This window comes from Letharia lupina, assembly GCF_014066315.1.
Source record: "Letharia lupina isolate WasteWater1 chromosome Unknown contig_2, whole genome shotgun sequence".
NCBI classification, from domain to species: domain Eukaryota; kingdom Fungi; phylum Ascomycota; class Lecanoromycetes; order Lecanorales; family Parmeliaceae; genus Letharia; species Letharia lupina.
Genome location: NW_023502971.1, coordinates 759,286 through 786,540, shown reverse-complemented (window position 1 = coordinate 786,540; position 27,255 = coordinate 759,286). Strand labels below are relative to the sequence as shown.

At 50.3% G+C, this 27,255-nt stretch overlaps 10 protein-coding genes across 10 annotated transcripts; 5 read left to right on the top strand and 5 right to left on the bottom strand.

Annotated features, from left to right (window-relative positions):
- Nucleotides 1–368: 368 nt before the first annotated feature.
- Nucleotides 369–2,026, bottom strand: HO133_004320 (uncharacterized protein; the record flags this gene model as incomplete). Its single annotated transcript, XM_037295238.1, has 4 exons — nucleotides 369–1,403; nucleotides 1,458–1,518; nucleotides 1,571–1,919; nucleotides 1,969–2,026. The coding sequence occupies 4 exons, from the start codon at nucleotides 2,024–2,026 to the stop codon at nucleotides 369–371; spliced, it is 1,503 nt and encodes a 500-aa protein (XP_037157239.1).
- Nucleotides 2,027–2,753: 727 nt separating this feature from the next.
- HO133_004319 (uncharacterized protein) lies at nucleotides 2,754–4,157 on the bottom strand (the record flags this gene model as incomplete). The annotated part of the gene is made up of 1 exon (XM_037295237.1): nucleotides 2,754–4,157. The coding sequence occupies one exon, from the start codon at nucleotides 4,155–4,157 to the stop codon at nucleotides 2,754–2,756; it is 1,404 nt and encodes a 467-aa protein (XP_037157238.1).
- A 310-nt stretch (nucleotides 4,158–4,467) lies between these two features.
- HO133_004318 (uncharacterized protein) lies at nucleotides 4,468–6,025 on the top strand (the record flags this gene model as incomplete). The annotated part of the gene is made up of 2 exons (XM_037295236.1): nucleotides 4,468–4,617; nucleotides 4,766–6,025. 2 exons carry the CDS (start codon nucleotides 4,468–4,470, stop codon nucleotides 6,023–6,025), a joined length of 1,410 nt encoding a protein of 469 aa, XP_037157237.1.
- A 409-nt stretch (nucleotides 6,026–6,434) lies between these two features.
- Nucleotides 6,435–7,165, top strand: HO133_004317 (uncharacterized protein; the record flags this gene model as incomplete). Its single annotated transcript, XM_037295235.1, is given in 3 exon segments — nucleotides 6,435–6,524; nucleotides 6,577–6,864; nucleotides 6,878–7,165. The coding sequence occupies 3 exon segments, from the start codon at nucleotides 6,435–6,437 to the stop codon at nucleotides 7,163–7,165; spliced, it is 666 nt and encodes a 221-aa protein (XP_037157236.1).
- Nucleotides 7,166–9,822: 2,657 nt separating this feature from the next.
- On the bottom strand, nucleotides 9,823–10,533 carry HO133_004316 (uncharacterized protein; the record flags this gene model as incomplete). Its single annotated transcript, XM_037295234.1, has 2 exons — nucleotides 9,823–10,346; nucleotides 10,404–10,533. The coding sequence occupies 2 exons, from the start codon at nucleotides 10,531–10,533 to the stop codon at nucleotides 9,823–9,825; spliced, it is 654 nt and encodes a 217-aa protein (XP_037157235.1).
- A 243-nt stretch (nucleotides 10,534–10,776) lies between these two features.
- On the top strand, nucleotides 10,777–11,503 carry HO133_004315 (uncharacterized protein; the record flags this gene model as incomplete). Its single annotated transcript, XM_037295233.1, has 5 exons — nucleotides 10,777–10,780; nucleotides 10,835–10,868; nucleotides 10,941–11,061; nucleotides 11,115–11,439; nucleotides 11,490–11,503. The coding sequence occupies 5 exons, from the start codon at nucleotides 10,777–10,779 to the stop codon at nucleotides 11,501–11,503; spliced, it is 498 nt and encodes a 165-aa protein (XP_037157234.1).
- Nucleotides 11,504–12,768: 1,265 nt separating this feature from the next.
- Nucleotides 12,769–15,885, top strand: HO133_004314 (uncharacterized protein; the record flags this gene model as incomplete). The annotated part of the gene is made up of 6 exons (XM_037295232.1): nucleotides 12,769–12,853; nucleotides 12,905–13,050; nucleotides 13,097–13,123; nucleotides 13,170–13,205; nucleotides 13,261–15,663; nucleotides 15,712–15,885. The coding sequence occupies 6 exons, from the start codon at nucleotides 12,769–12,771 to the stop codon at nucleotides 15,883–15,885; spliced, it is 2,871 nt and encodes a 956-aa protein (XP_037157233.1).
- Nucleotides 15,886–16,553: 668 nt separating this feature from the next.
- HO133_004313 (uncharacterized protein) lies at nucleotides 16,554–21,799 on the bottom strand (the record flags this gene model as incomplete). Its single annotated transcript, XM_037295231.1, has 4 exons — nucleotides 16,554–17,602; nucleotides 17,650–18,185; nucleotides 18,884–20,778; nucleotides 20,954–21,799. 4 exons carry the CDS (start codon nucleotides 21,797–21,799, stop codon nucleotides 16,554–16,556), a joined length of 4,326 nt encoding a protein of 1,441 aa, XP_037157232.1.
- Nucleotides 21,800–23,329: 1,530 nt separating this feature from the next.
- Nucleotides 23,330–24,135, top strand: HO133_004312 (uncharacterized protein; the record flags this gene model as incomplete). The annotated part of the gene is made up of 6 exons (XM_037295230.1): nucleotides 23,330–23,349; nucleotides 23,405–23,477; nucleotides 23,533–23,639; nucleotides 23,695–23,837; nucleotides 23,885–23,962; nucleotides 24,020–24,135. 6 exons carry the CDS (start codon nucleotides 23,330–23,332, stop codon nucleotides 24,133–24,135), a joined length of 537 nt encoding a protein of 178 aa, XP_037157231.1.
- Nucleotides 24,136–24,705: 570 nt separating this feature from the next.
- Nucleotides 24,706–25,876, bottom strand: HO133_004311 (uncharacterized protein; the record flags this gene model as incomplete). The annotated part of the gene is made up of 4 exons (XM_037295229.1): nucleotides 24,706–25,354; nucleotides 25,439–25,493; nucleotides 25,693–25,724; nucleotides 25,821–25,876. The coding sequence occupies 4 exons, from the start codon at nucleotides 25,874–25,876 to the stop codon at nucleotides 24,706–24,708; spliced, it is 792 nt and encodes a 263-aa protein (XP_037157230.1).
- Between the last annotated feature and the right edge of the window lie 1,379 nt (nucleotides 25,877–27,255).

Genomic DNA, 27,255 nt, shown 5'->3' with positions numbered 1-27,255 from the left:
GGACGCAAAGGTTTCTAAGCATCCTTCATGTTCTTCTATCTTGCTGTGACGTCTATCCAGAAGATGCTTCTTAGCTATCGTACTGTGCTGTCTGCTCACCTGCCTGTTTCACTCATTGGATGCATTGAGCCAATCCGAACCGTCTCAACCGGACATCTATATGACGACAAATGTTATCATGATCGGTCTGATATACCACACAGACAGATATCAAGCTAGCAAGTGTTGGGATTACATAACGTTTTGGAGTAGTAATTTGCTCCATCGAAGCAGCATGTTTCTTTCCTAACCACGCATTCCATTCCTCGCCATGACTGCACCATGAATTGTGAGTTGACATCCTCTATCTGTCTTTCACCATCTTGTCTTCAACAATGCTCTTTATGTCTATCATTGATATGCAGTTTGATAGCGACCTCGCAAATGCCTTTAAAATGGTCGGTATCCCTCTCATGAGCTTCGCGTAGACTGTTGCAAAAATAATCCCAATCGCCTGGCTTGTTCCTCCGAATACCGCCTATCCTCCCTCCGAGTTCTCCGCCAGTCCAAGTAAAAATTGTCGTGATATCATTGACGTTTCTTGCAATCTCATCCGGAACACCTCGCTCCTCGATCAACGTAGGAAAGAGAACATGGAAGTTGCCACACTCTGTGAATGGAATGGGGACAGGACCTATTGGCGAGTCGTGGACTGTAACAAGGAACATCGTCTTCTTCTTCATGTCGTCAGTCAAAGGCTCTGTCTTGACGTCTTCAACACCGCGGGCTTTTTTAGCAGTCGACCCTTCCTCTTCCTCTGATGTGCCCAGAGGAGTGGTAGTTGTCTTTTCTCTGCGCTGCTCCTCGCCAGCAATAGAACCATCGGAGAACATTAAGATATCTTCATTAGATGGATTTAGTGTTTCTGGCGTGGAAGTTACAGGCAGTGTGAGGTCGCGAGGACGAGGAGTTTGGAAAAAGCCTAAAGCTTCGGTGCCTGAGGATGGCTCTCCTCTGCGGAACAAATGGGATGCGAAAGCTCGCTTCGAGACCTTTGTTATCCTAGTCGAAGCAATCAAGGCAGGTTCGCAAGCTGACGAAGCTCGCAGTTGCGGGAGGATTGGCTTCCGTGAAGCTGTACTGCCGTAGATACCTGTGGCATCGTCGTCCAGGATTTGAGTCTGTTGGGTCGATTCTTCGCTATCTGGAAGAAGCCGAGGACGTTCTGGGGTCTCCATTCGCTCAAACCCGTCCAACAAACTCCCCTTATCTACCTCTTCATCCTCCACTTCGAGAAGGGTTGCGCTGCGTTTGTTGGAATTTGATGGCTCGATCGCTCCAGGATTGTCGATCAAATTGACTTTGCGCCTGGTCGACGCCGCGAAGCCGACTTGTCTATTTGTACAATTTTTGGATCTTGTCGCCTAATCACCATCATGTCAGTATTCCCTTAGACAACCAAATTGTGATTAGCTTACATTGCGTATACTCATCTTATATGCTTTGTAGTTGTAGAAACCTTCCACGGCCGCAATCAGTCTGATCAGTGATTAGCACAAACATTGCCAAATCCAGCACGGTGCATAGTTACTTCGAACCTTCGCGTTGAGCGTCCCGAGGGCACAGAAAACCTTTGAGTGTGTCCGGCTCTTGAAGATGATCCCGCTTGCTATCACCCCAATAGGTAGGACCGCATTCCACCAAGAATTCTGACACGGCGATCTTGAATGCCTTTGGATCTGTGACTTTCCTAAGGAAATTGTGGCTATGAGAGTTCAATTGAGTCTCCATGTCGACGACGAAGGCGGTACGCATCTGCTCAGATGAATGTTCTGGCTTGAAGCCTATTTTATCGAAGAAGTGACGGGGGCAGTGATGTGGGACGCAAGGTTTTGGTTTGTAAGACAAGTACCACTTTTTGGGGTCTGTAGTGATCATGGCTGTTGCAAGTTCAATTTCAGGTAGTGTACAACAACGTGGAAAACTTACCTGGAGCTGTAGTTGTATACTCCAAAGTATCTTCTTTGTCGGTTGACGTCGGGTTCATATTTGATAAGTGATCTCGAGGACGAGTAAGAAGGTATTCGTGGTGTGAAGGTGAGTTGGATGATAATGACTTTAATCTCCCGAAGCACTCTCGAGCAATATCAAAAACAGTGATTACGCTCTCACAAGGGAGACGATTTGTTGTAACAACCTTAGTTGGAAAGAAGGTGGAACAGCTAGAAGGGTTCTATTGAGCTCGAGCTTTTACCGCCTTAGTGATCAAAGTGGGGCAGAGATCTCTTCGTATTAGTGGAGAGGGAGACGAATGTGAGGAGATGTATGATGTCGATATGTGAGCTAAAATAAAACATCATGTCAGCAATGTAGTGAGCTCACAAGCATATGTACAAATACAGAAATGGGAGTCAAGTCACGATAGATTGAGGTCTGTTTTGGGGGACTCACACGGTGAAGGTGAGGAGTCGTGGAATGATGTGTTGGTTGTAGCAGGCCAAGAAGGCATAAGGGAGACAAGAGAACATACAAGAAGCAGAGAGGGTCAAGCAAAGGCCCAAAGGAGTGTCGGTAGTGGTATAAGAAAGAGAAGAAGAAGTATATACCTTTCTGCGTCACTCTAGGATGCATCACTCTGCCACCACTGCGGTGCATCACTCTTGCCACTTCATTGCTATCCACGCCCTGAATCATTATGCATTAACTGGGTATACTGCACGAATGAATAACACGCTAACCACGCCTTGAAAGCTATCCAATGCTTGACTGCTATTTCACCTCGCGCCTAATGCTTCCAATGCTCCCCTCAACTCCTTTACGGCCGTGTTAGCATCCTCAAAGTTCAAAGCCGATATGGCCCATCTCGCATGCTTTTGAGCTTTGAGAATAGCCTCTTCATCGGTCAAATAATTTGCTTGACCACTGACTGGAGGAGGAGCCATTGGGAGTGGCGCCATTTGCCATGGTGGGAGAGCTTGCCTCACAGGTGCACCTGATGCAGGAAGAGGCTTAATGGGAGTCGCAGGCGCTTGTCGAGGGGCTGATGGAGGCTGTTGAGGAAAAAGTGGAGCTGAAGCAGATGGAGGGCCTGGACCATACGATGGCACAGGGGCATAAGAGGGTGGCGAAATGTTGGGTTCATCCATGTTAGGCGGAGGGAAGGAATGCAAGGAATTTGGCGGTTGTGATGGAGGGAATCCAGCAGCTGACGAAGTCGGTGGTAGTAGAGGGGAAGATTCTGGAAGTACCACTGGTGGTGAGCTCGGGTCTTCTGAAGGTGCATCAGGCGAGCTTGATGAAGGAGCTCTTCCATCGGTATCGGGCACTCTGGGAAAGTAGCCACCACCATCAGAGATGGTTCGATCAGTGGTTGACGGATCCAATGGAGATACCTCTGGAGGCGCGGCACTATGGTAATAGTTTTCTGCTGGCTGTTGAGGAGGGGGCTGATAGGCCTGAGCAGGCTGCGGCGGAACAGAAGGCGCTCTCGACGGATGCAACGACTCATCGTAAGTAGACCGTCCTGCCATGTGCCCTTGCAGTCGATCGTGCTCATCAGGAATCTCTACTACAGAGGGTTGACGAGACGCATCCTGATGCTGGCTAGAATCGCCAAGCCCATTTATCATCTGAACATCCGGGTCATTTGGATCGAGAGGCGGTTGTTCAGGTTCTGGGGTTGGATTGGATAAATTTGGGTCCTCGTTCGCTTTGATTGCTTTGGCAATACGAAGAGCATGGTACTTGGCGAATTTAATCTTTGACGCTGTCTCAGCGTCCAGAGGCCCCCATATCTGGCAAAGATCCAAGAATGTTGCAGCTGCCTGGAAAGTGTCTGCGGTCTGTCTCGACGCCTTGCTCGCTTTCATAGCGTTGTCTGCTCTCTGAAAAGTTTCTTGGCCGAATTGCTCAATGTATGCTTGACCAGCCATATCATCCATAATAGCATCGTTATCAGAGAAGTCGGATTTAGTCTGCTCGAGCTTGTCCATGAGGGTCATGGTGTAAGACATGCAGTCTGCGTCTGCCTTGTGCAGTTTCTTGGCCAGAATCTGCTCAACGATCCAATAATTGCACCAGTATGCCACCACAGGTTTGGCCTTTTCCACCTGGCCGGCCCGCTGGGCGAATCGAGCTATGTCTGCTGCCTTCAAGGCAGGTGGGATAGTTGCTGCCATCTTTCTTCTGCAGTGAGTTATGAGCTTCAGAATCTTGAGCTATGGCGCTGATCTATTAGGAAGACAAGGCTTTCAGACATAGCTGTTTACTCCGTAACGGATGCATCGCCCTTCACAAAGTATTAAAGCGTGCAGCACTGACATTGACTCGGATCGCCGATGCACGTAGATAATCCCTGCACGCACTAAGCCCCGCATCTTTATCCGCAGCTAGAGGACAGCTTGCACAATTGGATTGGCAATTTGCTAAACATATAACCAACGTTGACGACGTTACGATTTTCTCTTTACTGTCTTTCTTGTCTTCAAAATGTTGCAAAAAGCCTCTCTGGTTGCTTTCTTTATTCTCGCTCTAACGGCATCCTCTAGTGCTGAAGGTCTCTATACCAAGAACTCCGGCGTCCTTCAAGTCGATGGCTCAAGCTACAACAAGCTCGTTGCAAAGTCGAATCAAGTATCGGTAAGATCGAACCGGAGGATTGATCGAGCTGAGAGCTAACGAAGCTTTCAGATCGTAGAGTAAGCCATTCATACCCAACCCAGAAATTCTACCACTAATCCAACCAAGATTTTACGCTCCGTGGTGTGGACACTGCAGGAACCTCAAGCCAGAATATGAGAAAGCCGCGAAGGGCCTCAAAGATCTTGCCCAAGTCGTCGCAGTCAATTGTGACGATGAGGCCAATAAGGCATTCTGTGGAAGCATGGGTGTCCAAGGATTCCCCACCCTCAAGATTGTCAAGCCTTCGAAGAAACCAGGAAAGCCCATAGTGGAAGACTACCAAGGACCCAGGACGTCAAGTGGCATCGTTGATGCTGTGAAGTCTTCCATACCCAATAATGTTAAGAAGGTCACAGACAAGGGTCTGTCGGCGTTCTTGGAGAGCAACAATGACACAGCCAAGGCCATCCTTTTCAGTAATAAGGGAACAACAAGCGCTTTAACCAAGGTTTTGGCTACAGAGTATCTCGGAAGCATGAAATTCGCCCAGATCCGGGACAAAGAGACTAAAGCTGTCGAGATGTTCGGAGTCTCCGAATATCCAACGCTCATTGTGTTGCCTGGAGGAACTGAGGAGCCGGCGAAGTTCGAAGGAGCGTACAAAAAGAAGGACATGAAAGACTTCATCAGTCAGTACGCCTCTTCGGACTCGAAGGCTTCTCCAGAGAAACAGAAGCCGATGGGTAAGAAGCCTCAGAAAGCTTCCGAAGAAGAAGCAGCCGAGTCAAAAGAAGCCGCCTCATCTTTCTCCGCGGCATCATCTTCGCATGCTTCCGCCGAAGCTGCAGAAGCAGCAGCTGGAGCTACTTCAGTTACTCTTGAGGACGAAAGTAACCCTACCGAGTCTCCAGACCCAATCGCCTCTCCTGACGCACCAAAGCCAGTATTGGTTCACAATATGCCTGACCCAATTCCAGCTCTCGTCGAAGAGAAGTACCTCCAAGAGAAATGCCTTGGCCCAAAGACATCGACTTGCATACTCGCGCTGTTGCCCAACGTTGGAGACGACGAGGTCCTTCCTGAATCCGCGAGCTCGGCTCTGGCAAGCTTAGCTGAATTGGCGGACAAACACGTGAAACGGGAGAGCAAGCTGTTTCCCTTCTACTCTATTCCTTCTAGGAATACTGCATCCGCTACTATACGTGACGCGTTGAAGCTTGGAGAAGAAAAAGATTTCGAGCTTGTGGCAGTCAATGCGAGGAGGGGATGGTGGAGACGTTACCCGGGCGAGAAATTTGATTTCCATTCGGTAGAGAATTGGGTGGACAACATCAGATTTGGGGAAGGCTCAAAAGAGGTGTTGCCGGAGGCGTTGCTAAGGAAAGAAGAAGAGGAACCAGCAGCCCCGGAGCATGGCGAGTTGTAAAAATATTGAGACATAGTGAAGCACAAATTCAATTGTAAACATTCATCGTTTTAAGCCTGTTAAGGCATTGTGATCGAGAAGAATAGCCTAGCGTAAGTCTCGGCTTGGCGGACCCTTGTTGACGCCCTGGAAACAACCTCGGGGTTGTCCAAGTTTCTTTTCATTCTCCACTTTCCAATTCCATAGATCCTCGAGTAGGAACACAACAACCGCAACACTCGTAAAGCTCCCAAATCATCTCTCAGTGTAGCACTCCCTTGAAGAAAAAGCCGAAGCTCCTCGATTGCAAGGCTATCGCCACTGCTCTTCCGGAGCCCGTTTCATCAATCCAGAAGCTGGTCCCCCGAAGAGCAGCCTTCCAAGGCCAGGTTTCCCTCCGCGATTGCAAATACTATACATGCTAGCAAGGATGGGCTTCATGCTGGGAAAGAGACAAACAAACACCGACGGTTTCGTTAACAATGACAATGACGACGATGACACGTGGGGCTATTCTACTGTGAGCACCGGTAGCCACTCCTGTAAGAAATGTGTGGCTTACACTGGTACAGACAGGAGTAGCCATCAAATGGGCCGTCGTTGGCGCTCTTCTCATACTACTCGTACTATGGCTTGTCTTGGGACGCATGCACGCTCAACGAAGGATGAGGCGAGGTCAGCGTCCGTTGATATACCACAGAGTATGTCTCTACGAACCTCTCACATTCTACATGCTGAGTTTCTACAGATTCTGGTCCCCAGACCTCAAGGCGCTCGTTTCTATCCACAACCTCGGTATGCTTCCCACGGACCTGGCTGGGGCGGTGAAGGTTATCAAATGCAAGCGTATCCTCCTCCAGGTGAGATATAAAGTCTTTGATTCACAGGAATGAGGCTGACGGCATAGCCTACAACACCGATCATGTACCACCGCCAGTCTATCAACCTCCGGATGGCGGCTCGAAGACCAATCCTCATCAAGATTGGGCTGCTGTTCCACCTCCTGGTCCGCCACCTGGTCATGAAGCTGGGGAATCCTCGAGGACGGTGGAGACTGTGCCCTTGAATCAAGATGAGGCTGGGCAGGAAAATACTACTGTGCAATCACATGTCCAGACAGAGAACCCAGGGCTGATGTCGAGGTTGAACCCGTTCAAATGATTATTTCTTGCGGGGATCGTGCATCTGGGAAATGCACGACGGGGGCCCATAGTCTACTTCGCGTGTCAAGTTCTTTCGGGATAAGCAGCAGCTAAGTGAACAGCGGTATTGGCGTCGTGAGGAGTATCGGCTAAACCATCGGCCTTATGGTGGTGTTCCGGATGTGACTTGCATATATTCCTTAGCACAGTGGGCAGAGGATAGAGACATCAACAACAATCTCGCTTAAAGCTGCAATAGTCAATCTTCCACTGAGGCCATTGACAACAGCCAACCGTGACATCTGGAACATTTTTGCTCACAATCCATTTCTAACGAAACATTCCGCTACTGCCATCTTCCACGCTTGTGGACATGTCCAATATCACGAGCTTCGGATCGGAATGCCCAGCTGCGAGGACCCTCCTCCATGGCCGAAGCCCCAAACAAGATAAAACCAGAACCATGCTAATTTTTTTTTTCCCAAAAACTTCCAAAGCTGGAAGAAGTCTACACTTGTTACACAAGACTGATGAGCGTGTTGTCAGCACCTGCACATTCACAGACGCTACTTTGCTACCCTTATGTGGTCTGCATTGCTAGGCTCAAACTTGCCCGAGAATATTACAGGCTTTATCCCGAGCACCCGGGCCTAGAAAATAGACTGAGAAGGGCCTTGGGCCCAGCTTCAAAATATCAAGGGGAACACAACCTACTCAGATCGTACTCCGTGGGAAAATCCAATGAGCAGAGAGACACGGTGCCAACAGCTGTTGGGCAGGAACGGCTGGAGAACGGTTTGAGAATTGAGCTTGCAAAGGGGATGAGCAATTCTTTCTCGCGGGGGCTTTCGGTCGAGGGATCTTGGTCTTGATTCCAAAAGACTTACAAACCCATCCGTGAGTGATGTACAGCACGACGCATTTGGTATCCAATTGACAATCATTAGGCTGGTTAATTCGTCAAGACGACGCGGCCAAAGCGGCTCTTCAGGCTTTTTGCATCAAGTATCCGGACTCGATCCTTCTATGCCGCCGTATTGAACAATACATGAGTTTCGTGGAAAGCGGGGTTCGAGGGACGAACGAGTTTCAAGATATCAGCAAGGATCATCGATTGCAGGAGCTCTTCGCTTCTGTCTTCAAAGTAGTATCAAACCTGGGAGACCTTGTCTCGACGCCCGCTGATGAAGCGGTGATGCAGAGGCGTAAGCCAGGACGACCTATTGAGGGATCTGGTTCCAAATATTCGCCCATCCTTCTTTAGCTTCGCAAATGTACTGAAGGCACTGTTGACAGCGAAGCAGCGTTCATATATAATCCTTCACCGAGGTATTGTCCAAGACCTATAGCATCTGCAACCCCTTCCATGATGGTGACTCTATCTCCAACGACATGAACCAGATACTCACCCCATTCGGCCTTCTACCGGCCTTAATCCCATTTACAGAATGAAGTCAAACTCGAGCCAGAGGTGTAAGGCCGCCAGTACTGAGTATGCTCCTGTCATGTGTTTATGATCCAGACACCCGATCAGTGCTCCACTTCTTGTTACTTAATGCGTTGCCCCTACATAGGAGACCGAAGTACCTGAGAGGGAAAAGGTTTTGTTGTACCTATAATCACCTGAGCTTGCCTTAGCTGGATACGCATTGTGAATTTAGTAGATGTGAGAGGTTTCGCCTTCTACTCCGGCTTCCAGGACTGGAGCCGGCCATCAAAAATTCACTCCAGGCAAGCTGTCGAAAAAGTGGCAGTCTGAGGCGCCGAAAACCATCATTCTGATGTCGGTTTTGGGTAACAGGACGAACATGCCTCGGGAAGCGATGATACTGGTCTGGTCGAAGCATGACGATTCGTACCCGGTCCAATTGCCACTATTGCTGAGAACGGGCTTGACTTCTCCTTCTCTTGTGTGTCTAGCCAAGGTCGTAACTTGTATCAGTCTTGCTTAAAACTTGCTTTCTCGACACATTTATTCACTAATTGTTCCTTAGATATCCCTCTAATCAGCTTTTACGAAAGAAATCACAGACCACCAGCAGAACTCCCACTTTGAATAGCATATTCACGTTACCTAACCCAATACGATCGAAGGCTTGCATACCCTTTCGTCAGCTGCCCCAGTCTCTAATCAGCCATGTCCGAAGCGAGCAACACCGCTGTAGGTCTCATGTCCTTACCCCGGAAAGCCCGAGACCAAACATACGACACAATCCTCACAGGTAAATATCGAGCCGATATAGTCTTCCGGAATGGATGATGACGTGGGCGGCATTCACGCCGGTTGCAAAATGGAACCTTGTTCAAATCTCCAGCAAACGTGTCTTGGGCTAGCGCGGCATATTAGACTGCGCGTCCGCTCTTCTCGTTCGACACTGCCGAAGTCTGGTGCATCATTGTAGACCGATTCATAAAACTATATAAAATGGAAAGGAGAGCGAAACTCTCGTACGCCCATGAAAGACTGGCACTCAGGCGACCTTTTCATGGATGCAGTTGGCGCAGTGTCTGAAGCACTGAACACCTCCACACTTTGCCAATAAAATCTGCCTTCGGAAAATTTTCATTTCGAAGATCGGAGTTTGTTCTGCGAAATTGAATCACCAATTGTCCTTCCGCAATGTCACAATCCAGCTGAGGGTTATTAGGAGTAATAGCATTGATTTCGTTGCCAAATTATCCAAGATCCATAGCGTCTTCATCCTCTTCAATACCCATGACCTGATCCGCAGTAACATGTCCCATGTTGCTCAGCCCATTCGGCTTCCCATTCCTGTCACATATATCGACATGTCTTGCAGGAGCCGCCTCAGCCTCAGCACCATGCAACTGCTTCTCCCTCGCCCTCGCTCTACTCTCGATGATAGCCTTTCTGACCTTATCCTGCTCTTCAGGTACCGACAGAGACGATGGTACGCTGTACAACACCATTTCATTGCCAGTAGAAGGGTGCCCTTCTCCCAATAGCACCGACTTCGGGATCTTGCCTACCATGCCCAGCTTCTTCTCGATGTCCGGCAGAAAGACTAGCTTTTCCTCCTCTGATTCTATGTCTGCAAGCTCTTCGTCTAGGTTGTGGATATAGACCCTGTCTTTTGTATCGTCGAGTTGCATTGACTCGCTCTGGTAGTTGCCATTAGTGTGGGGTTGGCGTGCAGGTGGGTGTTGTTGGACAGGGAGGTAGAGTTTGCCATTATGCTCTGTAGATCGGATCAGCCTCCGTCCCAGAGCGTTCTGAGTCTACAGATCTGTCTTACCAAGATTGAGCAAATCGAATCTCTTAGCAAGTCGCTGCTCGTTCCCCAGGTCGTCATCGGCTTTCCGCTTCTTTACGCCCGAGGGCTTACCCCTATTGCCAATAATCCCATTTGAAGCTGACCTCGACATTGGGTACTTTAAGAGGCATATCACGCAGCAGAATAGATGATGCTGGAAGTCAAGTCCCCGGTATCGAATAGTGTCTAGAAAGCGATGGAACGGTGAAGTCCACCTTGATAGGGCTGATATTCCGACACCATGCTAAACTGAAAATCGATAGCTCCCACAAATGCTGGCGCTTCAGAACTTCGAGAGTCCCAGTTGCACAATTTCTTCGTCCAGCGACGACATTGCGAGCACTCCCTTTTCAAAATGCGTACGTAATCGGTATCCTATGCATATCATCGCTGTCTAACATGTGTGACTACAGCTCCGAAATTCGATCCCAATGAGGTGAAGGAGATGTGTGTACCGCCTTGAATCTTCATCCCCCCAATTTCGGTGCGGCAGCTTTGGGCTGACTTATATGTCTGTAGCACCTTGAGAGCGACCGGAGGTGAAGTCGGTGCTTCCTCAGCTCTTGCACCCAAGATCGGTCCGCTAGGTCTATCGCCCAAAAAGGTCGGAGAAGATATTGCCAAAGCTACTGGTGACTGGGTATGCGCGAAAGATCGCCAATGGTGCGGTCGAGGCTGCTCACACATCCATAGAAAGGTCTCCGTGTAACTGTCAAACTCACAATCCAAAACCGTCAAGCCGCCGTCTCAGTCGTCCCCTCCGCATCCTCCCTCGTCATCAGAGCTCTCAAGGAACCACCCCGAGATCGAAAGAAGGAGAAGAACATCAAGCATACCAAGTCAATACCGCTCGATGAGATCATCAGCATCGCGAGGACTATGCGGTTCAAGAGCTTAGCGAAGGAATTGTCAGGGACGGTCAAGGAGGTGCTGGGCACGGCTTTCAGTGTGGGATGTCAGGTTGATGGCAGGAGTCCGAAGGAGATTAGCGACGATATTGAGAGTGGAACTATCGAGAGTAGGTTTTTGTGTACTCGTGAAGGAGAAGATATGCTGACAGCGCAAAAGTTCCCGAGGAATGAGAATGATCATGAAAATGCATATTACGGCATTTTTTCACTCTTCATAGCTAGATGAATCAGAACAAGTCTGCGTGGACAAAGCATAGCCTGTTCCTTTGCAGGAGTTTTCGCCGTGTCGTTTCCAAGTCTGACATACTTTGCCAACACTCTGGCCCTTACCTCCTTTCCCTCTGAGGATCGGTTCAATCTATGGTTCGGGCCTATTTTGGTGCAAAGGAGATGATATCCGTCAGGAAGGTCCACTACTCACCACGACATCTTACCTTCGGGAGTGGATGTGGGGGTCCATCTTTCAGGGCCTAAATGCTTGCTTTGTTGAGCGAATTTCCTTCACTCTCGGCTCCAGTCATACTCTTACGCTCTCAAACTACGGTTGTAGGTCGTTCTTTATGCTTACTCTGTTCGGCGCGCATGAGCTGTCATTTCATCTTAGGAAGTGTTCACTGTATCAGCTCGCATTCCCAAGTTGGTTCCGCAGTGAGTGCTGGTCACGTGTTGTCTTATATTTCTATGACCACTAGTACAGCATTTACGAGAGGCATCCACACCAGCGCTCTGCCAGGTCGGCTTTTCATCCGGATCGTCATACAGGGAGAAGAGGCAGTGGATGTTTCATGGCGCTATTGCTATATTCACGAATTAGCCGGATGGGCTACAAATGTTTTGTTGTGGGAAGGCTACTGGAAAGACTTGGTACAGCCGACAAATGTGGCGGGGGCGGTTCAACGATACGTCGCTGGAGCATCTGCTGGGTATCTTTGACGCTAGGAGGAGGAGAAGTTTGTCTTGTATATAGTATTCCGTCGAGGTTGACTCCGTGGGTGCATTGGGCTTTGATAGGATAGACAGCGCATGGAAGTACGCGTGAGACCAGTATTGGTATATATTAATGGGAGCGTTCATACGATTTGAAGAGATTCAAGTTTTTCACTGTTGGTGCTGTCGGTGGTTGCGGCTCTGCATGCGGAGTTCATACCCCTGGTTGAGTATCAGCCAAATCCACTCACCCTCGTAACCTCAAATTTTTGCAGTCCATAGCCCGGAAAAGAGGTTCAATCGGTCTAGATTCGTACCAAACACCATTTGACGTGCCACTCCGTCGGTCATTGGCTCTCCGCTTGATGCGAAGTGTGGGAGTGCTGAGGAGTTGCGGACCTTTTCTGAGTCACCGTATACCACAGATACGGTACAGTACTAAGCCACCAACCTTTCTGAAGCACAAACACCTCCTTAACGCTCAGTATTCCGGGAGCGCAATTTTGGATATGGGGTCAACAACGGAAGAGTGGCCCGCTGTGCGCGTGCGAGATACCTTCATAGACTTCTTCAAGAACAATGGGCATACATTCGGTGATACCAGTGCTTGAGACAGATAGACACTGGTACTAACACAGCATACAGTACCCTCATCCTCCGTCGTACCACACTCAGATCCTACCCTCCTGTTCGCCAATGCTGGCATGAACCAGTACAAATCCATATTCCTCGGTACCGTGGACCCTTCCTCAGACTTTGCGCAGCTCAAGCGTGCCGTGAACTCCCAAAAGGTCAGCAAGAGCTCCTTCTTTGGGGGCAAAAAGCTGATAGGAACAGTGTATACGTGCGGGAGGCAAACACAATGTAAGCCTTTGCTTCATCGACGAGAGGACATGGCTTATATCTGAAGGATCTCGACGATGTGGGCAAGGACAGCTACCACCATGTGAGTCTTTCCATGACTAGATCGACACAGCGGCTTACGCTTACACTTGACATAGACCTTCTTTGAGATGCTGGGAAATTGGAGTTTCGGAGACTACTTCAAGAAAGGCGCAATTCAGTTCTCTTGGGAACTTCTCACCCAAGTATACGGAATAGAACCTGACCGCCTCTACGTGACGTATTTTGAAGGCAACGAAGCTGGAGGCCTCGAGCCAGATCTAGAAGCAAAAACAATATGGAAGTCGGTGGGAGTCGCGGAGGACCATATTTTGCCCGGAGATATGAAAGACAATTTCTGGGAGATGGGAGATCAAGGGCCTTGTGGGCCTTGTAGTGAGGTACATTATGACAGGATTGGGGGCAGGAATGCTGCCCATCTTGTCAATCAAGACGATCCTAATGTGCTGGAGATATGGAATAACGTTTTCATACAATACAATCGGGAACCAGATAAGTCGCTGCGACCACTGCCGAACAAACACGTTGACACTGGCTTGGGCTACGAACGATTGGTCTCAGTCCTGCAGAAAAAGCCTTCGAACTATGACACAGACGTTTTTACTCCGCTTTTTGCTAAGATACAAGAGATCACTGGTGCGAGAGAGTACAGGGGCAAGTTTGGAGACGATGATCCAGATGGCATCGACACAGCCTATCGAGTAGTCGCTGATCATGTTCGCACACTCACCTTTGCTATTACCGACGGAGCAGCACCTAATGCGGATGGCAGAGGTTATGTTGTCCGCAGAGTACTAAGGAGGGGTGCTCGGTATGCGAGGAAATACTTCAATTCGGAAATTGGCGAGTTTTTCTCTAAGATCGTGCCAACTCTGGTGCACCAAATGAGTGATATGTTCCCCGAGATCAAGAGAAAAGAGTCGGATGTCATCGAGATACTGAATGAAGAAGAAAAATCTTTTGCCAAGACCCTTGACCGAGGAGAGAGACAGTTTGAACACTACGCGCAGAAAGCGAAGCTGAAAGACTCGAAGAAGCTGCATGGTGCTGATGTTTGGCGATTGTACGATACATTTGGTTTTCCAGTGGATCTGACCAGACTAATGGCCGAGGAGAGAGGTCTGGAGATTGACGATACGGAGTTCGAAGACGCTCGACTGAAAGCAAAGGAGGCAAGTCGAGGAGAGAAGAAGGCTGCCTCAGATATGGTGAAGCTGGATGTTCACGACCTAGGCAAGCTGTCGAAGATGAACGATGTGTCGCCAACGGATGATAACCCAAAGTTCGGAAGAGAGAACATCACATCACAGATCAAGGCGATTTACCATGCGAAGCAGTTCCTACAATCGACAAAGGAAATACCAGGTGATGAGCAATTGGGCTTGATCGTCGACCGGACCAACTTCTATGCCGAGCAAGGTGGTCAAGAGAACGACACGGGCAAAATAATCATTGACGGTGTTGCTGAACTTGAAGTCCAGAACGTGCAGGTGTACGCTGGCTACGTGCTACATACTGGCTACTTGAAGTATGGCTCACTCTCTGTTGGGGACGAAGTGATCTGCGAATACGACGAGCTCCGAAGGTGGCCAATACGTAACAATCATACGGGCACACACATACTCAACTTTGCGCTAAGGGAAGTTCTTGGAGACGGCGTCGATCAGAAAGGTTCTCTCGTCGCTCCAGAGAAGTTGCGGTTCGACTTCTCGCATAAAGCAGGCATTTCAATCCAAGAGCTGGAGCGAATCGAAGATATTTCGACCAGGTACATTAGGCAAAATTTCCAAGTATACTCGAAAAGCGTACCTCTCGCTACCGCGAGAGAAATCGAGGGGCTCCGCGCTGTCTTCGGCGAGACATACCCGGACCCCGTTCGAGTTGTATCCGTTGGCGTCGAGGTCGAAGAGCTCCTCCAGAACGTCAAAGACCCGAAATGGAAAGAAGTGAGCGTGGAATTCTGCGGTGGAACTCATGTGCAGAAAACCAGTGATATCAAAGAGCTCGTCATCGTAGAAGAGAGCGGTATCGCCAAGGGCATACGGCGCATCGTCGCGGTGACGGGCGAAGATGCATACGCAGTGCAACGAGTCGCCATAGAATTTCAGAAGAGATTAGAAGAACTCGAACGCATGCCTCACGGCCACAAAAAGGAGCAAGAAATCAAAACCACACAATTAGACCTGGACCAGCTTTCGATATCCTGGATCACAAAGTCGAAGCTGCGGGATCAATTCGGCAAGATCCTCAAAGCGCAGCTCGAGGAACAGAAAGCCGTGCAGAAGGCCGAGTCGAAGAAAGTTCTCGATGCTGTCACCGAGTACTTCGCCCAGCACAAGGATAGCAAGCACTACATCGGCAAGGTACCGATCTCGGCCAACAACAAGGCCATCAGTGATGCAATCAAGCATGTGCAGACGAAGAACAAAGACAAGACGGTTTATCTATTTGCGGCGGATGAGGGGGAGGGGAAGGTGATCCATGGATGCCATGTTTCCGAGGTAGACCGCCCCCTCGCCGTCGACTTCGATAGCTAACGCAAGTTGTAGGAAGCGAGCAAAGCCGGCCTCTCCGCCAGCGCATGGGCCGTTCAGATCTCCAACGTTGTCGGTGGAAAGGCGGTAGGGAAGGGCTCCACATGTATAAGCAACGGGCCGCATCCGGACAAGGTGGACGACGCCGTGCAGGCGGCGACGAAGTATCTGGAGCAGTTCCATCTGTGATGGCGATGTAGTGTGAGAGGGAATCGTCGATGGCTCCGTCCTGCCATTTACACGCGGCATTACCCCCCCCCTGGGAACTACATACGTAGATCTCCCGATTCGAAAAGATGCAATATCTGACTCTTGACCATAATGATCTGATCCCATCGCCATCCTTCGAATCCGACGAGGAGACAATCGGGCTCACAACCCTGAACACTGGACCCTCGTTTCGGATCCTGAAACCAGCGAACCAGCACCCCCGTCATCCTTTTTCCGCAGGGAATTTCCCCCCCCCCCGTGGATCTGAACATCGGTTCTTTTGTACTAGTACGAGGCCCACTGAGCTTGCTGGGCTGGGGGGGGGTTTGTGATCCTTTTCCCCCCCTTTGCGGAAGTCTGTGTGAATTAGTCGTGCTCTTTCGAGGAAGCACAACGTCTGCTGGAAACGGGTGCGGATTCGCGGGATTTCGATCAAGGCAGGGATCCAGTGTGAGAATGAGGGGGTTTGGGCGCCCCAGAGTGCCAACTCTTTTTTTCGGCAGCTTGCTTGGGCCAATCACACGGTGGGTTCTGCTCGCTCGAGAGGTTTTTTTTTTTTCTTTCTTTCTTTCGAGTGCAAACAAAAGTGGAATTCTACACATCATCCGAGATTCCCAGTAGGCTGGCTATGCCAGCAGTTGAATCGGTCACCTACTTTTGAGCTTCATCCACCCACTCTTGCCCTTCCCTTTCTCCTCGCTTTCCTCTCCCTCTACGCCGCCACCTTGCCCTGCGCCACCGATTCCTATCGTTACCCCCTGGCCTGGCACAAGTACTCCGGTCTCCTCAATCCTAGGCAGTCGACTTCCGTTGCCTGCGTATTGTACCCCAACTTCCGCCTGTGCTGGCACCAAGACGCCGGTCTCCTCTATCTTGGGCATTCTGCCCACACTGCCTAAATTATGCACTGGTGCTTCAGCTTGCCCTTCCTCCTCCTCCCATTCATTGCCCTCTAGAATCTCCCACTCTGCCCCTGTTCTCTCGGCTGATAGCATAGCCTTGACCTTCTCAATTACTTTGACGGGGGATTGCAATCGCCAGTCACGCATGTATTCTGCCCCAGAGGCCGATGCGAGAAAGCCATATGCGGTGCCATGTGAGAAGTGGCCTAGAGTTGGCGCTTCTTTGGTTTTATCCGCTGCAGGTGGGCCATTTGAGGTATTGGGAATGCGGGAACTAGTGGGCATTTTCGGAAAGCTTCTGCTTGAGACTTCTCTTGGTACTGGAGGGCGCGGTGGAGGGCCGAGTATTAAGTGCCACAGATTCTTCCCCATAGCACAGACTTCTTCCCAAGAGCTACCACCAACGTTCATACCTTGCGTTTTGCAAAGCCAGGCTATGTCCCAAGCCAGGAAGGTGATACCTTCTACGAAAGATGCGTAGGCTACTTGATCATCTTTAGCGAGCGCAGACAACTTCTTGTCGAGGTGCAACGGCCTAGGCCTTGGTGGTGGGCGGTTATCTGAATGGCGAGAGGCTGAGGGACTGTTGTGTGAGGAGTGATGTGGTGTAGAGCCTGGGAACGGTACTTCGCGAGATGTGTAGGACGAGCTAGGTGAGAAGATTGTTGGGAGAGGATAGTCGCTATGAGGGAGGGTGATTTCGGCAGGGAGGCGAAGAGAGAGGTAATGTGAGACCAGGTGAGTGAGGTGGGCGAGGTTAGTGGTAGAGGTTGTAACATGGGCTGGTGCTGCATCTAAAACGGTTTAGTATATTGGCTAGAGCTATGAAGGATGTGCGTACTGTTTAAATCCCTTAAATCAGCAATGGGAACTCCTCCGATGAAGTAGACATCTCTGCCCAATCCACCCTTCTTCCGCTTCCGTTGATGCAAGCCGTAGAGCAGCGCTACTTCCCTGCAAAGGAATAGTCGAGACTCTGCCGTCTTGTTGTGCATGACATCCCATCTGTGTTCGGTGCGCTTGATGCTCTTGTCCACTGGTTCGACGGCGCTTGCTTGGCTTTGAGACAGCTCGTGCTTCGCTGAAGCGAATTCTGAACGTCGCCTCAGGAGCTTTGCTTTTCTTGCCGCAATCTCAGCTTTGACTTTCTGGGTCTCTTCACGCAGGGTTTCGACATGACTGAGAATAGTCTGGGTCTTTTCCTCCGATATGAACTGGTTGGAAGTTGCACGGTGGACGGTCCAGGTGTGGTTTACATCTGAGGGTTTGGTGCCTGCCGAAGACCTGGTCTTCTCCTTCTTTGAGGTCCCCACCACATTTTGTTCCACCTCTTTCCCTAGGGATTCCGTATGCAACAGTGTCTGGGCCAGCTGTATCCTGGGTTGATGGAGGGCATCTCGAGCGCAAAGCGTGCAGTTGAAGGGCAGTCGGCTGCTGGCGGAGCGATGACAAATCTCACACTGCATGTTCGAGATAGACTCGGACTATGATAGCTGGATCGTGTTGGTATTTGATGGAGAGCCATATTCTAATGCATAGACCACAGGTTCGTGATCAGGTGCTTAGCATGATCTCTTCTTTCTGTTTCATATCAGATTGGAAACCCCATATCGTGACATTCAAATTATGCTGTGAGTCGAAGAAGTACAATCGTTGTCGGAGGCTTCCTAAGAAATCGAACAAGAAACGTAGCTGAGTGAATTATCAAATAGGCGCCCTGGACGTTTGGTGGAGTAGCTTCAGGTAAGTACTTAAAGTAAATGCAAGGATAAATCACTGATTACGGCCTAAGGTACCTTAGCTCTATCTTATCGATAGGCTAGCAGGCTTGGCATACTTGTACTAGACACATCTTAACCGAAGCGGAAGCCTGGTGATGGGCACCATGGGCAGTAAGAACTCATATTGAGGGACAGTCATGCATTCCAAGCCTATGAAAAACTGCTACCGACACCAAACTAACGCTCAAAGTTCCCATCATCAAAAAAACCAGAGGTTCTCAGTACAGCTTGTGGGGTGTCCAAAATCCAGATAAAGCTACATCAACATCATGAACCTGAGAAACGGCAGCACACCTTTCGAGACCGGGATCTCTACTGAAGATGTGATGACTCGGCCATGAAGGGTACGTGTCTGGTATGCTTGTTGTGAAGAGCTGGTGGGGCTCAGCTTCATCCTGATCGGCCTCTTGTGCGACTGACTGCTCATGATCTGCATTTATCTCTCTTCGCTGGTAGTCACTGACATTATTTTCGGCCATAATTCCATGATTGGAATCTTCGTGAGACTCATGGAAGATTGATGGTCCAGAATCGTACGATGTCCCATGATCAATATCCCATTCACCATGCCTGATTTCTTCGTAATCTTCATTATCATTTCCCTCTTGTACCGTCTTATACAAATAAGGCCTGTGATCATCAAATCCGTCTCCTAGCTCCACAAAATGAAGCTTTTGTGCGTATTCGTCGCGTGCAGCGGTGTGGTCCGTCTCTCGCGACGAGCCTGAAAGGTTCTCTCGCAGAGCTATGTAAGGTGGTCTATTTTCTCTCGAAGTTTCTGGCCTAGGATCTGCTTGCTCCTGTTGCCTTTCGTAAAGGTTGCCGTAACCATTCCATGCACTCCTTGAGTCCACTTCACTTTCAATGGGTCGGTAGCCTGGAGCGTACCCTAAGCTTGGTCTGTTCGAAAAACTTAGGTCCCCCTTAGATAGTGTATGCGTAGAAATGGAACTGTCATGCGGGAAGTCCTGTTGAAGGCTTGCGCTGCGAGGCTTCCCAGAAAATTTTGGGGCGGACGCCGAAGCCTCGGGAGCGTAGACACTATTAACGAAGGCGCGAGCAGGCATGCGTGAATATTCCTGAATTCTATCTGGTATCCCCTCTTCCTCCCTAACATAAAGATTGCGGTGACCCGATGTGGCACGAGAGGCTAGATCGCTACCAGCAACGTTAGTATTGCAATCTGTGAGAAGTGCCTCGAGCACATCGTCGAGCGGGTCTTTATGTGGTGAGATGATTGGCATCTGGGCCGAGAAAGGGCGCACGCCATAAGCTTGTGGCTCGCGTTGAGGCTCGCGTTGAGGCTCATGTCCTGAAGACTGGCAAGTAGCTTCATTTCGAGAGAGTAATGCCGATTCAGGGCCGTCATGTGTGGCGGTTTCGGCTGGGTGAGTACTGTCTGCGATCGAGTCTTCAATTTCGTGTGGAATCTTTGCAGCATCAAGCTTGATGATTCCAGTATCGCCGTGGTTTTGACTCTTCTCCCTCAACCTAAGCCGTTCACCCGTTGCCGACCGTGATTCGCTATTCCGGCTTGGACCCTCATTTGCATTTTCGTGCGCCGAGAAAGGTATGGAGGCAGCATCTTGGGTTTTCGAAGAAGTTGTCGGTACACAAGGTGGAGATAGAGATGGTAACGAGTACTGGCCTTTATGAGGAGCTGGGGATTTACGTTTACGATTAGATAGTTTTGATGATGTTAATGGTTCAACATGATACGGCCTATTGAGCAGAGGAGAGCCGAAGGACGGCCTCACACTTTGGGACCAGGTAAGATAGCTTGTGGAACGAGTAGGAGACCACGAGTCTTCACGATGGAGGCTTCTCGAATCTGTGTTGACAGGTATTTTCGCTGGAGATATAGAGGTATTAGGGCCACAGCTTCCAAATCCTAGGAAAGGCCTATCTGGAAGATCGACAAAGGCTTGCGGTGACTCGTGGTCTCGGGATCGTCCCCTGTCTTGTTGATGTCGTTGACCGTGAGGTTTCATCACATCGAGGCTTGTAGGTTTTGCTGACATGAAGTATCTTGAAATTTCTGCTTCTGTGTCTGCTGCTTTAGTCGACTTCCGCCGCGTCTTCTTCTCCGAGGGCCTATTAGACGAGTCTTCGAACGAGTCCTTGGGCTTCTCTCGACAAGATTTGAGGAAGATCATTTCGGAGAAGGCAAGATCAGGTACTTGAAGAGCCTTTGTCAGTGCTAATCAACCGCCGATAGAGATAGGTGAACCTACAGCCCCTTCTTCTTACTGGTGAAGACGCTCTGCCTTTCCCGAACAAGCCGAGGGTCTTTGTGGGCTTCAGCTTTGGTTCAGTATTAGCAACAAACATTCATAAAACATACGACCATTGAATGCAGCTCACAGTGAGACGGTCGTGGGCCACGTTCTGCGCGGTAAAGTCATGCATCAAAGCTGCACCGGACTTTTCTTTACGCTTGTGCTTCTTCTGCTTCTTCTCCCCGCGGTCTTTCTTCGCAGCCTGCTTCGTCTTCTCGCTAGCTCTGTTATTGTCTTTGAGCTCATAGCGATCTTGGCGGGTCTTGTGTCTTGGTCTCCTTTCGTAAGATTTCGGGAGCTTCTTTGGAGACAGTAACGCTATCTCCGAACCCTGGGACGCCGTAGGTGAAACGTGCTGGCCTCTATCGTCAAGCACTGGCCCTGTACTCCGCGTACGTAGTATCGTGGCATGACGAAAACGGTCATGGTCATGTTCTGAGAGGTCATTGGCTGCTGCAGGTTCGAGGTAAGAGCTCGTGGAAGACCTGCTGCGCTTGCGCTTCCGTGGGTGACTTCGGAGGTCCGGGATATCGTCATCGCTGTGATCTTTGAAGGTACGAAAAGGTGCATGGAGTCCCAATCGCTCCGCGAGACCAAGGCCGTTCGAAATGACGGCAGTATTCTCTCTCAAGTGTAATTGGGGTTGTGCTTGGTGCGAGTTGACGAGGAGGACTTTATCTGCGACACGTGTCTGCCGGGTCCCACACTTATTGTCTTTTTGGTGCTTTTGGCCAGCTTTATCATCATGCCGATCCTTGGTTTCTGATGGATACCTCCTCGTGTGGTGCTGCCTCGAACGATGCCTCGATCCCCGCTCAATGTTTTGTTGCTCTCGAGATGCATCGGCGGGCTTTGCAGTCGACTTGCTGCCAGTAGTTTGGAGCCAATTGCGAATTGCTGCCCTTGGTGATTGTCGTTCGGCGTCGGACATATTATACCCTCACCTAGGTAGCGTTTGAAGAAAGCCCGGAAATGAAAGAGAGCGAAGAAGCTGCTGGGGTAGCCGCTTGAAGTCTAGAGGAGTTGGGGGGTCAGTTTGAGCTTGCCATCATGTGTTCATGATGATCATGCAGTGTGTAAAAGAGGTGGTATTGCAGCAGCAGACCAAGGGCAATTTTCACCTTGACTGGCAGGTGCAAGCTGGACTGAAATGGCATATCGAGAGCAGACCGAAGTCCTTTTACAGGGCGTGATCATAGATGCACCGGATGGAAAGTTGAGCGTTTTTATCACTGTCTGACCTGGCCACTTCGATTCTGAATTCAACATACACCCACAGCACTACAAGTAAGCCTGAAGATGAAGGTCAGCGCGTTGCTTTTAAGATCTAGTTTTAGTAATCTGCCATTGCAAGAATAAAGTAAGGTAAAGCTGTGTGGGAAGGAGATTGCGCATAAGCACCTTCCGTCCTTTGATATACATGAGTTGTCAAGTACATTACATTACTTACTTTCCGTACTCAGGTACTACTATTACAAAACATTTTAATTAATCTTAGAGGCTGCAGACTGCAGTAGACTGCGGATGATCAGAGGGGACAGCCGAAAGTCTTTCTTTGCCTTCTTTGCCTTTTGGTGCTTCATCTTCTTTCCTTGATTGCCTTCATCGACGGGGCCGTGCTTGGCATCGGAGATCGGAGGCTAGGCTGACGATTGGAAGGCAATACGGTACGGTAAAGTAGGTATGACTGGCAGACACAAAGCTGCCTTCCTTTAAAGCTGGCCAATGAGGCAGGCGGTAAGGGAAAAAAAAAGCTGCATCGTCGATTCAAGGTCATCTGGGCCGATGATCACTTGCCTGCAGTTCTCTATATGCACATGTACGTAGAATAGTCACACCACTGCCTTCCATCCAACCAATTACCTTTGATAGCCGCTGCTGCTTGTCCCATTGGATCTTCTCATCTCGCTGACATTACCTGAGCGCACAGTGTGAAAAAAAGTGAAAAGAAAAAAACGTGCCACGGTCCAAAAAGCGGCCAAGGGTCCAGAATTCCCAGGAGTGACTAAGGTAGCCTAGGGCTTAGCGTGTATCATAGTGGGGCACTCAGACCCAACCTACATTAACTTCAACAAACATCCCACCTTCCCTCTTTTTTTTAAAATTTTTCTTTCACAAACCAGTCCTCCAACCTCAATCTTTTCAATCCAACTGATTCCTCGTGGATCAGTATTTACTCTTTCGACCTTCTTGCTCCATCTCGTGCGACTCCCAATCCTCAAATTAGCAACGACACCCTTCAAGGACCCTGCCATGTTCGTCTGCTGCTCCTACACTGATTCCGAAATGCACAAAATTCCTTGCTCTTGCGCGTCGGTCATGTACTACATCAATGTTTCCGTGTTCAATAGACTTGTGCTTGCCTGCGTTCCATCAGCGGAGGCGTGTCTTGTGTGAGAGTCTTGAGATTGAGAATGTGTTAGCCCAACAAAAAAGAAATTGAACGAACCCTCACTCAATCATGTCGAAGCTGTTCATTGGGTCAGTCCATCACTCATATCCTTTTGTACGGCTATCAAATCTGACGCAACTGCAGTGGCCTTGCATGGCACACCGACGACACCTCTCTTCGCGCCAAGTTCGAAGAGTACGGTAAGGTCGATGAAGCGGTAGGATCTACTCCACGTGACCATTCCAAACCTCAGTCTGATAGTGGTACCACAGATTGTTGTCAAGGACCGTGAAACCGGTCGTAGCCGTGGCTTTGGCTTTGTGCGCTTCAGCCAAGATGAGGAAGCCGACACTGCAATCCAGGCGATGAACAACGTCGAGTAAGGCTTCCCCATCTCGTGCCTCGATGACGTCCTTCAGGCTAATGTAATTCAGATTCGATGGTCGTACCATCCGCGTTGACAAAGCTTCCGAGCGTGGCTCCGGTGGAGGAGGAGGAGGTGGCGGCGGCTTTGGTGGTCGTGGAGGCTACAATTCTGGAGGCGGAGGAGGTTACGGTGGAGGGGGAGGTGGATATAGTATGTGTCGGCCCTGCTTACCCATGGATTTCTGCTAACTTGTCTAGGCGGAGGTGGAGGAAGCTATGGTGGTGGACGTGAAGGTGGAGGTGGAAGTGGCTACTCCGGAGGTGGAGGTCGCGGTAGTGAGTTTATACATTTACCTTTGTCCTTTGGGTTCTCTGTATTGACGGTGCCTGTAGGCTACGGTGGTGGCCAGCACTACTCCGGTGGTGGTCAGTCTTACGGTGGCGGAGGTCGCTCTGGAGGCTACGACCAGCAGCAAGGTGGTGGTGGCAGCGCCCAGGGCGGCTGGTAGACCTACCACTGATCCCCTCACGGCCTGAATTTGCGCACGACATGTCAATGAACGAAACGACAGAATGATCAAGCAGACGGAACGACCAACAAGCAGCAGAAAGGATACGATGTGTGAAATGCTTTGGCCACTTCGGTGTCACGGGATCAGACCAACCTCAGCAAGTGAAATGGGCTGCTATCTTAGACCATCGGAGCGATCCTGGATATTTTCTCTTTTCAGACCTGGAGGTTGCCTGTTAATCGCAGCAATCTATCGCAGAGGCGCAAGCAGGCGTGGAGGAACAAAAAGGTTTCTTTGCATTCGATTTCTTACTTCACCACACTTCACTAGCACAACCAACCTTGCTTGCCACACTTCATCAGCACACCTTCATATTCTTCCCATAGAGCGAACATGGCACGGTTTTCTACTTTGATTCTTCACCTTGGCTCGAAGCTGGAAGCTAGTTACGACACTCGGGGACAAGCGGTTCAACTCCCACGTCCAAAAATTAGCAATCAAAGATAGTGCTCCTGCAAAGGCTTCTCCCAAATCATGACCTCGTAGCTAGTGTTGATGGCATTCAATCTATCTCTCCCGCTGTGATACTTTCTCAGTCTCCTCACCCGCCCGCCCACTCTCCCCACTCCTGATCCTCTCGACCTCATTTTCCACCGCCTGCGTTTTCAGCTCGCTGTCTCCGTCCTTCCCATCCCCGCTACGACCACCCTTTCCCTTCCCACCCTTCATCAAAGACCTCACCCTCTCAGCCAAATCCCTAACATGCTCATCCACGCTTCCCTCCCCCAACCCCATCAACGCAGCCTCCAGCATGAAGAGATACTCCGCGTTGGCGCCGCTCGGCCCCGCACTCCCCGCGATCACCTCCGCCACCGCCTGCGGGGACTGCCGGCCGAGGAACTGCGGGTTCGACGGCAGTCCGATGTACACGAGGCACCCCTCGACCGGCGGCGGCGGCGGCGCCGCGTCATCGGGTCCGGACGACGGCGACGGCGACGGCCAAAAGGTCGTGCGCCGCATGGAATACCCGTTGATCTCCCGCAGGTCGAGGTACGCCCGCACGGCGTCGACGTGGGGGGCCGGGATGCGGTAGCTGGCGCCGTGGACCCGGTCGGGCACCGCCGCGGCCGGTTCGGCGGCCAGGGCGTCGAAGACGGCGCGCTCGATCAGCGTGACGACGCGGCCGGGGGACGAGGGCGTGCCGCGGTGGTCTTCGCTTCAGGGGGGGTTTTTGTCAGCGGGTGGGATTGCTACTGTAGGGCGGTTGGCGGAGGGAGGGGTGGGGAAGCGGGATGCGTACCTGGCTTGCCAGAATCGACGGACGTAGCCGGTGATGGAGCCGGGGATGCGGAGGTCTGGGGTTTGGGGACCGGGTTAGTGGGGCGGACTTGTCATTCGCGTTGCGTGCGGTGATGGATGGGGGGGTTTGTTTCTTTCTTCGAGCGGGCGGGAGTTCGAACGGTGATGGGAGAATCTTCGTCAGGGGATATGTTTGGGTGCTGGAGATGCGGTCCACGCTACGAACAGGAAGCGGGCGAACACACTCCGGCTTACCGTAATGCGGAGGCGGTTTCCAGATGAGACTTCTACGGTACAGGGATCAGAGGTCAACTCACGCTGTTCTTGACGAAGCTGGGGATTCCGTCCGGGGTTGGAGCTTTCGGCCTCTGGAGGAGACTTACCCGTATCCGAAGAGCCAGAGGTCTCCGTTGGAGTTCGGTATTGCTGTCTCGGACATCTTTAGGCGGACTGTCCTTGCGTAGAGTCTTGCGGATGGAGTCCAGCTAGGTGGCCCCTGGACGATAATCGGGTAGCTTTGAAAGTTTGCTCTATTCCCTTCCATCAGGGCAGCTCTCGTGGTCAGGAAATTGGCTCAGCCCTACGGGCTTTAGCCTCAAATTTGTGAGGACCCAAGGTACCACGCGGCGCGGGTGACAGATATAACTGCACACAGCAAGAAATCCCTTCACCTTGTCAGCTGGAATAACTCAACGATTACCCTCATTATGGATTAGGTTTTGCGCAACGGTATATTAGTGTTATCGAGATCTGTGAATTACAACGCAGAACCTTTCTGCTAGGCTTCTTCGATGTGAAACCATTATCAAATTTCTCATTTCAAGGTGTGTAGGTATCTCTGTCACCCGTGTGGGTACGTTGACAACGTTTCTAGACATCAGTCCTCGTCTGCAGCGAGACAAGAGGCTCGGCTGGCAAGTCGAAGATGTAGCATCTTGCATGCCGGAAAAGGTCAACGCAAAGTATATGAGCTCGCGTTTCCCACTCCCGCACTCCTCTCTGCGCCTTTTCCTTCTGCACCGTCCGTCTGAAGCTTGCTTCTCGTTTCGTATTCTCAAGGTTCACAATCTCTCAGCATGGTGTATGAGGCTTGGATCTTCTTTGCAAAAAGGATGCTTATACACAATGTTTAGCCGGGACGGCAGCATCACGCTGCGAGGTAAGAGTATGTAGCATAAGTCATGCATAGAGGCCATCCGAACTTTAATTTTTCTAAGTCCTACAGTGGAGAAATTAATGATTCTCCGCAAAGTTCTATAGGGCTACCACTGTAGGACTTAGAAAAATTAAAGTTCGGATGGCCCTCTATGCATGACTTATGCTACATACTCTTACATGCGCTCGTACTGAGAGAGGCAGCAAGGGCCGACGGTATGAGACTCATGGTCATGGGCTTGAACAGACATAGTCCAGCCTGAATCTCGTGTTTCGTATCTATCGACTGTTACTTTTTCCGGTCTAGTACCGGCTTCTCACGAGATTGACTTGCATAGCGGGGTCTGCTGTGAGGAGGGTTTGGGCGTTGAGGATGAGTACAGAATCTCTCTTGGTCTGTGCTTGCGGAGAGGTATCAGCATCTCAATCCTCGAATCGAACATGGAGCACTCTTCCACATGCTACGACTACCTCCTCAATCTTCTTACCCAAGCACGTCTCTTCCACCAATCACCCTCAACTTTCAAGATTCTCGTCCCCCTCCACCTCCCGTCTCAACGGCGAAACGGCCCTCATCACCGGCATGAATAAACATTGCTGACTCCAAGATCTACACAGGAGGTGCTGACTAGTAGCAGTGCGTTGGCGAAGGGGTGGCCGAAC